Here is a 12,507-nt window from a genome sequence, read left to right on the forward strand (position 1 = left end):
TACGGTACGTTTACACTGCACAGCTATTTCGGGGTATCCCAAAATAGCTACTCTGTGTCTGCACAAGCTGCCCATTATTTCGAAATATTTTTCGAAATAACGAGTGCACTATTTCACCATCCTGGTAAACCTTGTTGCACGAGGGATAAGAGATGGCTCAAAGTAATACTTCATTTCGAAATTTGACACTGTGTAGATGTGCCAAATTTCAAATAAACTATTTTGAAATAGATTCAAAATTGCGTATTTTATTTCGAGTTTAGGGTGCGGTGTAGACACACCCTTATGCTCTTTTTAGAATCCCAGCCCTTGTGTTGTATAAACACACACCACACATAAACAAACATGCACACAGACCCAGCATAAAGTAGCGAGAATGACATCTACATAGTAAATATTACTTCTCATCTCTAATTTATTTAAATAATCTCCTTGTGTAATTTCTGGATAAATAAATACAGTGAATTTTAAATAGAAATGCATAATTACTTTTCCTTGATTTCCCTTAGAATTTATACAGGTCTGACATGAATTTTATGAGAGGAGTTGGCTGTATTATTCCAGGGGCCCTAGAGATTGAAGGGAAGAAGAAAGCTTCTGAACTCATCAGCGAGGTAACAAAAGAGGGTTTTGATTTCTCTACTACAAACAAGAGTTTTCCAGATGTCTGTCTATTAAACTGGGTTGGCAAAATGACTCATTGTATTAATAATAGAACCCTCCCCCCCACACACACCTTTATTCGCTCACTCCATTTGTGTCCTGATTTCAGATGAGTGAGCATGGAGAGGTTCAAGGTTTTGCAGACCTCATTAACTATTTTCACAATCTTTTCCTCTTCTGTTCTGAGCTCATGTGATTGGTATTTTTAAGATACATTACTTTATATAAAAATGTGCCTTTCCAGCTACGAGGAAACCCGTGCCCTCTATTACCCATACTGCAACACTCCCCCAATGCTAGGCTGACACACTGGAGTGGCCTTTATAATGATTTGTTCCCTACCCCTACTCTAATCCTTTCCCGCAGTTTCTCTGCGTTTTTCATTCTGCCTACTCAGAATTCTGCTTTCCTCCCTATTGTCCTATTCGATTTTTCCTCCTCCACTCTCTCCCTGATGTTCTCCAAAGCAAGGCATAGATCCAGTGACCATGTTCAAATAGGTTTGGAACTAGGAAAAATGAGTATGCACATCTCTAGCCCTACTCTGATGAACAGATCAGGTGCTTTGATCCTCATGATGAACTCTGTTTATTGGTCATCACTCTCACTTACCTGCTCAAAGTAAGTGAAACCTCCACTTTTCCAACGGCTTGGAAGTAGAAAGTTCATCAAGAGCAGTACCTAGGGACTGCAACTTTGGCAACGAAACTCTCATTTCGTTAGTTGATGCAAGTGATGTGAAGAGGTAAAATCATACAATTTCTATATAAAGTTTGGCAGCACACTTTTACTAAACCTGTACCATATTCCCTGTCTGTTTTCCATTGTCCCTAATGAGACATGAGCCCCCCAGATTAATGGGAGCAATTGATAAATTGGCCTAAGGGTTAATGAATGAACATTCTTCACAAAGCACCATTTTCAGCATGAGCAGTAAAAGCAAAGCACTAATATTAGGGAGACAAGTCCCTTATCTGACAAGACAATTTAGTGCTTCTGTTCATTTTTCTTTGTGTGTGAATTCAGAGTAAATATCGTCAGCAGCCGCATTCCTTCAAGTACACATCGGTGACAGACTCTCCTGGCCTCCTTCATGCAAAATTCAGCAACATGATTGCTAATGAGGTAGGTTCTAGTAATGTGAATCAGAAAATGTGCTTTTTAAAATGCAGTGAGCTGGGGAAGAAGGAGTGGAAGGGAGAGAACCTCGTTCTGAGAAGCATAATACATCAAAAGGAAAGACGACATCATTGATTTGTGCTTTTGCACAGTTAGATCATATTTTATTATTCCCGGACAAACATTTAGTATCATTTTGTCAATCACATCTCTCCTTTAAAACTTCATAGTCTCCATTTGATACGAAGTCCTGTAATCAGATTTTTCTATTTGAAAGCAAACAAATGCAAAGAAGGTAGATACGTTTTCGGGGAGGTTAATTTGCATAGTATTGAATAAGCAACATTCAAGCCCACCTAATGCTGAGAACAAGAATCTCCTTTTTTTCTAATTCACTGTCACCTGTCAAACATGCCAATTTCGGGAAAAATCCAATGATCCCACAGTCCGCCCCTCACTGAAATGCTCTTACCTAATATCTACTCTAGAGTTTCCGTTAGAACTAACAGATCTGAAATATTTCCTTGATATTTGGAATGATCCCTACAAACCTGCCTCCTATTCTCCCCCCCACAAAAAAACAAATACACCCTCATTCTAAAACAACAAAATCACAATAAACCTAGATGGTTGCAGTAGCTTTGGCATATTTCTTCTGTACTTTGTTCTGGCAAAATAATTAAGGCTGTTCACATACTAGCAAATGAGTCACAATGATCTCCAATCTCTTTCCTAGCGCCTGTATAAAGCAGCGGGAGAAGACATTCTGCATCACTACACACTAAACCTAGGTCTGCCTGCATTTTCACAGGCAAGAATAAATGCAGCTAATCTCAGTGATGTAAGTGTTTGTTTTTGTTTGTTTTTTCCTTACATGTATTTGGATTTACCTTGAGGAGTCCTCCACAGGGAGGGGTGTAGGTCTAGATAACCTATTGGTTCTATTCCATTTCTGTTTTCTCTGATTTGATTGTATATATACTGTCTATAGAAGCTTCAGGGGGTAGCCGAGTTAGTCTGTACAGGATAAACTTAAAAAACAACAAATGGTCTGATAGCACTTTATAGACCAACAAAACATGTAGATGGTATCTTGAGCTTTCATGGGCACAGCCCACTTCTTCAGATGACTGGAGTTTCTATATATAGAATCCTTTAAATCCACAGATCTCTGCTTTATAGCTATGAGTATCCGCATCCATGAATGTGGATATGGATATCCGTGGCTAATTTTTGTGCATGCAGATGCAGACACAAATTTTATATCCATGCAGGGTTCTATGTATATACACCTGTGGCCATTAGCATATATACAGATGTCAGTAAAATAAATCTACATAAAGAACAGGCTACACATGTTTGTTTGAGATAATATCTTCTTTAAATAATAAAAAATCCTTTGGTGGTGAGAAATTGACTCACTAGCTTTATAACGCATGTAAGTGCGTTTCTTTGTTCAGTCATTCATGCATTTAAAAATGAAACAGAGAAATCTACATGTGCCTTTCCCACTTTAGGCAAAGTACAGAGAGTCTTGGCATAATCTGTGCGCTCAAGGCTACAAGCTGACAATGGAAGCGATCCCTTTCCAGACTGCGAAGGCCTCCAGAGATATTGCCAGTGATGTGAGTTGAATGATTCAACCTTCCATCTTGCCTAGTTTCTGTTAACTTCATGTAAAACAATGTCTAAGGCAGATTTTACTGAATTAAAGCATCCCCATAACCATGTGAGACGAGTGTCAGACAGAATATATTACTTATGAATGAGATTCTTTGTGATTTTTTTTTTTAACAAGAAGAGTCACAGCTTATCAGAAACCAAACCCAGTCAAAGATCTGGGAAAAATCCAGTGCCTTTATGCATGGTGCAATCTAGGGAAACTCTTCCCTTCTTCAGTCTGTCTGGGTCTTCAGCCCCAGACTTGCAAAACGTCCACTAATTATGGATATCTGCCTGTTTTGGGGCACCCACTGGCAGAAGTGCAGAGCACTTACAACTCATCCTGAAGCTGTGAGTTCAGATCCTCCAAAAATCAGGTCATCGATATCTGAAATTGGGCACTGAAAGTGAGTGGACTCTCCTGCACGTGTGTCTCAGTAACTTCCCAGGCAAGGAATACATATGTCCCTCCTCTTTAGAATTTTTTTCAGGTTTGGATTACAATTTCCAGAACATATTAAGACGTGGTGAATTTTAGCTGTAGGTACTTTCTAAGGCCTTTCCTTTCTTCTAAAGGTTTTTGCAAATAAATTATAAGAATTGCTTATAATTAAAATGAAATAAAAATATTTAATATTGCATAGCATGGAGGTGCATATTTTGTTACATCCAAGGTCATAAAATACGAATGCTTTAAACATATATATACGTTTCACAAAGTAGCTATAACTGAATTATTATACAGGGCTTGTGACCGCAGCCTCAGAACTGCAATTCCATAATAAAATTACATCCATTTACCATAGGTCTGAAGTTGGCCCTTCATCTTCAAAGCACTTTATAAACTACTGTAATTTAATCCCCTTAGTTCCCCTGTATGGTAGATAAGTGTTGTTATTCCATTTAGACTACATTATAACCTCTTCTGGCCAGGCCCGGGTCTTCTGTTTAGAATTCCTGGCACACTGATTATGCTATATAAATACCAACAACAATAATCCTTGCCATTTCACAGAGAGGCTAAATGCACGCTCATTGAGGGAGTCAGAGCTACAATGAGAGTTTACTCCTTCCTGGTGCTTATTCCTATGCTCAGACCTTACACTTCTCTCTCAAATCACTTTTTGATCCAGGAACAGTTGGTTGCAAAAACTGGATGGGGTTTGGAAAGCTGAAGGATACAATGTGCACTGGGTTTCTCTTTTTGCTGGATTTTGCATGCTTTTTTGGCCTCTTCCATTTGGTATCGATGAAAGGAATTTCATGGGAGTTAAAACAGCAAGACACAATCTGAAGTTAAGCTTGCTTGTTGACCACCTTATCCGTTTGTTTTCAGTGTCAATACAAGCACGCCTTCGTGACGGAAAGAGGAAAGCACGTCGGTGCCAGACGCATTGTGGATGACACCCGATTGCTACACTGCTTTCATGCTGGGAAGTTACAAAGCGAACAGGAGTATAAGAAAGGGTCCCAAGAGATCTGGGCTCAGTACCATCTGCCCATGGACATGGTGAATCTAGTCCATGCTAAGAAGGCTCAGGCCTTAGTGAGTGATCAAGATTATAGGAAAAGACTCCATGCATATACAGCAGTCCCTGAAGATTTGAAGATGCAATGGGCAAAGAGAGCCCACATGTTACAGAGTGAGGTAAAGACAGAACCCTCTTGTTAGCTGCAAACAGGTTTAGAAATGTGCCATTGACACAAACCACATGTTGATGCCAAACACTTTGAAAATAAGCCTGCAAACTCTTGCATTTGCATACAAAATATTTGATTCAAATGTACACTGGAAAGGAGGTTGCATGTTCAGAGATTAATTGGAAAGCATCAATTGTGGAGGCTCTTTTGCAGGTGGAAATGGTTAATATCAATGGCTAAATTTTCAGACAGGAGTCCGTTCAGTTTCCAGTTGTGTATGTATGAATTTATACATGCAAATGGCTCATTTCATGCAGATTTTGCACACCACCTTGTTATGTAAATGATAAGCTCTCCACAGGCAAAACCTGTGCTCCATTTGCACTTGCAAATGGTTTTGCACTTGCATGTGCAATTGTTCACATGTGCCACCAAAATACTCAAGAACTGTGTGCCCGGGTGACTGCATATATAAATTGCCTGTGAGCAAATAGCTACATTTTGACAGTTTGCCCACAAAGATTTTCTTTAATTGATAATTACACCTCATAAAGCTGTCATTTTGCTGCATGGGAAAAGAGAGGTTGAATGACAGTGTGTAAGAATGAAGCTTGTGCTGTTGAACTAATTCTTAATACATCTTCAGGGAACTGCCTGTTTGCTGGACTCAAGATTCTACTGAGGTCAAATGATAGGCTATTTGTTAGATTCAATTGATGTGGATGAAGAAATATTTGTAGACAGTCCATTTATGAGAGAGTGTGAGCAGCAATCAAAGCTCTGGAGAACTTGCATCTTGCTTTTTCATACTTAGTGTACCTACAATGTAACATCCAATCCGTACTCTTTGCAACAAAAGGCACCTTGAAAGAGCTTTATGCACTTCATCTCTTCAGATGAAAGCCAACAATCCGATTGAAGGATCCCTGTTGGATTTGCCTCTCTATGTTATAAATGTATCCAGTTGCCTTTGTTCTTTGTCAGAGTGGAAAGAAAGTAAAAGATTTGCCAGCGAAAACTAGAGGATCCCAATATAAAAAGAGAACCATTAGCAGGGGGGTTAGTTTTGTGTTAAAGGGGAGTCTTAGATTTCTTTCCTCTCTGTTTTGATAATAGCACCAAATTTACATACAGACATTAACCACTAGAGACACACTGGGGAAAAAAACAGCTATGCCCACTTTTTTGGGTGAGTATTGTGTTGCTGAAAGTTTCATCAGGAGTTCCTCAAAATGTTCCCCTGCAGTCAGCAACATATGATTTTTCTTGCATAGAATACTCTTCGGTTTCTGCTGTAACTGTCCAGCTTCTACCATACACGCCCAACTTCTTCCAGCCCAAAAGCTTAATTCCATCTGCTGCCTTTCCCAAATCCATCCAACCTGTCCTGGTTACACCATGCTTGCCAACCCCTTCTGTGTATCACCAAGACTCCTGTTGGTGACTCCCTCTGTCTGACACCTGGGCCTCACATCTTGCAGTGGTGATGGTGACTGGGTTGTCCCGCAGCCTCTGGCTATGTTTGGTTAGGTGGGGAGTGGATCTTGTCTGGTGAAGGGCTGGATGGTTAATCAAAGAATAGGTCCCTTTCAGTTCTTGATCCTGTGTAGAGGAGTCTGTAGAGGTGCAGTGGTGTACTGTGGTTTCAAAAGCCTATTTGGGATACCCTTGTGCTTTGACTCTTCCTTACCATTGAAGTGCACTTTGGCAGCTCTCTCAGGCTGCCTGACTTATCCTGGCCCTTTGCTGTCTTTCCATCTACTCCCCTCTTGTGCCCTGAAATCAGACCAAGGACCAAATAGCACACAGGACCCACCTATAGTGCCTCACATTACAAGACAGTATAATTTCCATTGGCCAAATCCTTACATCTTTACAGGGTAAATTGCCACTGAAGTTCATGAGTTTCTCTGGGTGGGACTGAGTGAAGAAATGATAAGGATCTTGGGATTTGGACCTGTGTGATTAGAAACATGAATAAACCACAAAAATAATCAAGATGATTTAACAAGGGATGTCGCCCAAAGAGCTTATCGGATGAGACAACAGATTTTACTATCCCGTTTACCACCCTGTAAGACTGTTCCACATGTATACAGCACCTGACACCCAATGAGCCAAGAGAAGTTTGATAGCTTGCAGCACTCCTTTGAAATAAGTAATTGATGTTATCTCTATTTTAAATGTGGAAAGTGTGAGGCATGGAAATGTTGAATGATTGGCCAAAATCACACAATGGGTCACTTGCAGAGTCTGGAGGAGAATCTCAAGGTTTTGTTTTGTTTTTCTTTTCATTTTTTTCATTTCCCCCTAGCTTTAACCATTGGCAAAATTTGTTTGGTTAGTCCGATTCTCTTTGTAAGTGGAGCTCTAAAATATCAGAAGCAAAGAACTGCTGTCCTCTTACAAAGTCAGGCTAATTAGAAAGCATGCATCGGATACATAATTAGTATTACTGAGTTGAACCTACTTCAGATAATTATTTTAAAAAGGGAGTTTTACATCCCATATAAACAGGTTATTTCCGCTTTGAGTCATGCTAATTCACTTGTGAGGTCTCCTCTAATGACTTGCGTATGATACATTATTTAATTCCTGGTGGAATGAACAAGTGCAAACAGTTGGGTTTTATGATGTGAGATATGCATGGAGAATGAAAAAGGTGAAAAGTTTAATATGAATGTGGGGAGTCTTTAAAAAAAACCCAAACCTTATAGCTGTGGCTGCGAACCCGAGGAAAGCTAACCATTTCATTATCAACAGTCTCGCTATAAATCAGACCTGAACTTCATGAAAGGGATTGGCTGGTTGGCGCTGAGATCTCCACAGATAGAAAATGTGAAGAAGGCTGGAGAGCTCATCAGTGAGGTATATTGATACATTTTTCATGGGATGGCGTGTCTGTAGGAATTGTTTACCATCAAGGCTCCTTGTTACATGACACTTACGAATGTAGCTTATCGTTTCCTTTTGATGTGGGAGCCTGTTTATACAAAGCGTAAGTTACCAAAGAGCAGCATGGGAGATAAGAGTCCACTTGTGACACTCGTGACATATTTTCTATTCCAAAGGAAACGCTAGTCTGAAAACAAAATGCGTAAACAAATAAATGCAGGAAACTCCACTATGAAATGCTAAGCAGTTGAGTTTCAGTTTTTAAAATGGCATGATGCTGCGCTTAGCATTGACAGAGGGTGATTTAACCTAATCAGCATCATTTTTACTCTAGAAATTCTTATGTGCCATTCCTAACCAGAATTTATGATCGCTCTCTATAACAAGTGTTTGCAAAAAAGAAAATAAACTTTATTTGTGCACACTACAGTGGCACATTGTCACCACACTAGCCAGCATTAAAACAAGGGCTGGCACTAAAGCAAAATCACTTCCTTTTTAACATCATGGTTTCAGGATGATGATTTTCTTTTCATTTTGTTCCTGTTTGTTGTCACGTACAACCACTTCTTATGTATCACTATGTAATAGAAGCCACTTGGTGTTTTCACTTGCAGACAAAGTATCGTCAGAGGCCGGGGAGCATGACGTTCACCACTGTGGTTGACTCTCCAGACTTGATCCACGCGAAGCATAGCTACCTCCAGTGCAGTGAGGTAGGTTTCCTTTTACAATAATGGACCTTACCTTGTTGTTCTGTAGTACATAGACTGGGTTTCCTGTACATAGCTGCCAGAACCAAAGTGGTCACACTGAATGCTTTGTGATTTCACAGAGGCTGTACAGGTCTGGAGACGCTGACGCAATGCACAGATATACCCTTCCACCTGACCACCCAGATTTTGTAAGAGCCCGCCTGAATGCACTTCAAATCAGTGATGTAAGTGACAGATCATCTCATTTTCAGGTAGTAGACTTTGCAGTAAACTGGACTGCTTCATTAAGAATGACAGGCTTCCATGGGGATTTAGGGAGTTTTCCTCTGGATACAGAAGTGAAGGTTCCCTTTGGTGAGCCTGACTGAAAATGAAAAGGCCAGAGGGCAACAGAGACAATCCTGCGTCCAGACAGGGATGGAAGACTGTATAGTTTTATTGACCAGAGAAAGATTCTCCTCTCCTCCTTTGAGAAGTAATTATGTTTGGTAGCGTAGAAGCCTAACAGGAATTTCTATCTTTCAATCCAGTTGTAAGCCTTGGGCAAGTTAAGACCCATTAACTGACCTTTGGGAAAATATTCTCTGTCCCAGGATATGTAAATTGTATATGTGGGGATAAAGGGAGAACATGTTTTGACCTGAATTGCTTCTTTTAGTGCACTAGTTGGCTGTGTGTTTGCAACTGTGCCAGCCAAGCAGAGTTGAGTTCAAGGGATTCTGTTTCCATAGTGCAGGTACAGGCAGTATTTCTGTCCCTAACATGTGCCCTGATGCAATGTGCCATTAAACAGCTGGCCTCTTGAGGGCTACATTTCAGTGATGGGCAGAGAGATCTCTGGCTGTATATTTGTTTGCAGCATGCTTTGAGTTCCTGCTGCGTAAACATTTTATTTATTTTATTATGTAATTTGAAGCCTGAATCTGGCTGAAAGGCCAGTTACAGAGACACAAGCAAGGCCTAAAAATATATATATATTTGCCATCCTCTCTGACACTGGGGAAGAAAAATTGGTGGTTTACAAACCTCCTCCCTTACATCTGAGGAAAAAAGAGTAAAGTAAATCTGCTTCTCATGCAACTAAAGCAGTATTGTCATGTCCTGACAAATCTGATCATTGTCAGACTTGAATGTAAAATTTCTTCTCAAGACACCGGTGTATTTGAACTAGAATTAGCAGAGGATGGATGAGGATATGGAGATCTTGTAGCCTTTCCTTACACATCAAATTGTTTGTGGTATTTACAGAATTGGATCAAGTGCTGCATATGGAAAGTTGTGGAGGGAGAATGACCCTACCGTGCACAAAAAGCCATTGATATTTTAAAGCTGTGGAGATAACTACAAATCAAATGGCTGTAATGTGTGAGGATGAGGACAAAACTCTGCACACTGTGATAAAGAAAAATGATGCATGGGGTTCCAGATCAAAGGACCCATGTAATGTTCAGACTCACAGTGGCAATGCAAAGGCTTCGAGAGATTAAATAAAAAAGCCAGATAGGAAATGATTGAGATGTAGCAAACAGCATGCATGCAGCAGTTACTAAATGTACAGGGGCATTGTGGGTACAAGCTGAGAATCAGGGCAAATATCATTATTGGGGAAAGAAGAAGGATCTTTCGATTCATCGTTCAGCACATTGCAACAGGTAGTTTTATAAAAGCCAAGCTAATAACAGCCAAAAGTTGTATGCCATCTGATGCCTACTGAGTAGCCTCAGTCCAATTCTAGGGAAACAGGTGTCGACCAGTGAAAAACAACTATCCCAGTTTCCTTTGTTAACTTCTTGGTTGGAATTCTCAGCAGAGAAGCAAGGGGTTGATAGGGTCTGGAGACGGAGCCAGGACTAGGACATGTAAGTGGGCCTTGCATTGCCGACTCCCCCGCTGTCACTGTTCAGAATGTCTGCTGTCTCGGTTTGACATCTTTCCTAAACACTGAGGAAAAATAAGAACGAAGTTAATGTACTTTTGAACTTAAAATGTATATTGGTGATGTGCTCAGGGGCGAACGTATAGCAGAAAAACTAGACTACAGCCTCAGATGGAACAGGTGAATAAAATTAGAAGGGGGGGAAAATAGAACTGTCAGAATGCTGAAGAAATCAGGTACAGCCGTTTCTGTAGCTGGCACTTAGGATTTGACACTATATCATATCCACTCTGCAAGCTATTGTATAAACTTGGAAAAGTCCCAGAACTAGAGCACTTTCACTTTGAGATTGCATTTCACAGCCTCAAAGTCATATCCAATGTGTTACAGGCAGATGTTATTCCGGATGACTTAATGAAACCACATGTAACATGGGACCGAGACAGAGAACATTAGAAAAGCTCAAAATAACTGGTTACAGAAACTCTGGTACTGACATCCTGAAAACACAAAAACCCAAGGCACTACAAGTGGATACATCAAAAGACAGAATCAGGGCAATGTCGATGTAATATTGATGTGGCAGAGGCATCAAAGTCACTAATAGAAGCTAAATAAAATCAGAACCAATCCATGTGCCAATGTAAAAAGAAATCCTGATGGTTGTATTTAGACACGAGAGATTTCATCATTGTTTAATAGGAAAGAAGTTGAAATGCTATAGAATCCGATCACAGATCTTTGAAGATTGTCACGATGAATCTGGACAGCAATGAATCTGTTAGAATAAAACATTAATTACTGCAGCCAAACACACACCAAAAAAAAAAAAAGTTTAATAAACTGACTGTTTTCTCCTCTTCTTTTTAACCCAGAAAATGTATAAAACAGCTTGGGAACAGACACGGGCAGCTGGCTATGATTTTAGGTTGGATGCCATCCCATTCCAGACAGCTAAAGCGTCAAGAGAAATTGCCAGTGATGTAAGAAGTGTTCAGTTTACAAAATCCAATCCTGCAAAACCATTAAATCTCAACATAAAAATGTTGGCCTTACAGGCCAGTTTCGGTGAGGTGGTTATCTAGTCAAACCAGATGTTTGTGCCAAACTAAGTTCAAAGTTTTCCATTAGGAATGGCATTTAATAATATACCGTACCTGACAGGAGTATTTTTGAAGGCATAGTCATGGGGAGGAGATAGCTTTCTGGTACAGTACTGTAAATTGGGTACCAGATTTTGATGAGTCAAAAGACTGGGCTTACCTAGGCCATTTATTAGATTAAGTGTGAACATCCAAAATAGTTGGTCACCCTTTAACATGTAGGCCTAATCTACACTGTGCCCCATTCCCTGTCAATCTAAGGTCGCAACTTCAGCTACAGGAATAGTGTAGCTGAAGTGGACATACTTAGTGTGGTGCCTTCCATGCAGTAGGGTTGGTGGCGGCTGTTCTCCCATTGACTCCGCCTACTCTTCTCATCCTGGTGGAGTACCAGAGTTGGCGGGAAGTTGATTTATTGCATCTAAGCAGACGCGATAAATGGAACGCCGGTGAATCAGTTGCTGCTGTGTTGATCCACTCTGTAGTGAAGACAAGCCCATAGGCAAAAAAATTACTGTGATGGGAGCTGTATTGCTTGAGTCATTTCTAACCGGACTAGCCAGCTCAAGGAAAAGTATATAGCTCTCCAAGAAATGGTCCTACATTGGCAGTGGGTGGTGGCTTCATAAATGTTCAGTTTCTTGAACAATTACCAAGAGTTTATTCTACTGTGGTTATGTAGTTGTACTATAAGTAATGGTGTCAAGTATCAGGGTAGCCGTGTTAGTCTGGATCTACAAAAGCGACAAGGAGTCCTGTAGCACCTTATAGACTAACAGATGTATTGGAGCATAAGCTTTTGTGGGCAAAGACCCGCTTCGTCAGATGCATG

At 40.3% G+C, this 12,507-nt stretch overlaps 2 protein-coding genes across 4 annotated transcripts in view; one reads left to right on the top strand and one right to left on the bottom strand.

The window, feature by feature from the left end:
• The window catches only part of NRAP (nebulin related anchoring protein), a 74,363-nt gene that overhangs the window by 57,326 nt on the left and 4,530 nt on the right, over positions 1-12,507 (top strand). For all 3 annotated transcript variants that reach the window (XR_012905715.2, XM_006134973.3, XM_006134975.3), the window contains 9 exons: positions 510-614; positions 1,690-1,788; positions 2,519-2,623; positions 3,300-3,407; positions 4,781-5,092; positions 7,849-7,953; positions 8,598-8,696; positions 8,816-8,920; positions 11,448-11,555. Coding sequence is in view for 2 of the 3 variants with exons in the window: in XM_006134973.3 (XP_006135035.3) it covers positions 510-614; positions 1,690-1,788; positions 2,519-2,623; positions 3,300-3,407; positions 4,781-5,092; positions 7,849-7,953; positions 8,598-8,696; positions 8,816-8,920; positions 11,448-11,555 (1,146 nt within the window). In the remaining variant the exon portion in view is untranslated. The remainder of the gene's footprint in view (positions 1-509; positions 615-1,689; positions 1,789-2,518; positions 2,624-3,299; positions 3,408-4,780; positions 5,093-7,848; positions 7,954-8,597; positions 8,697-8,815; positions 8,921-11,447; positions 11,556-12,507) is intronic.
• The window catches only part of HABP2 (hyaluronan binding protein 2), a 53,748-nt gene continuing 51,571 nt past the window's right edge, over positions 10,331-12,507 (bottom strand). The window contains exon 14 of the mRNA XM_075935450.2: positions 10,331-10,637. The gene's annotated coding sequence lies outside the window, so the exon portion shown is untranslated. The remainder of the gene's footprint in view (positions 10,638-12,507) is intronic.

Source organism: Pelodiscus sinensis, chromosome 8 (genome assembly GCF_052426305.1).
Source record: "Pelodiscus sinensis isolate ZL-2025 chromosome 8, ASM5242630v1, whole genome shotgun sequence".
NCBI lineage: Eukaryota > Metazoa > Chordata > Testudines > Trionychidae > Pelodiscus > Pelodiscus sinensis.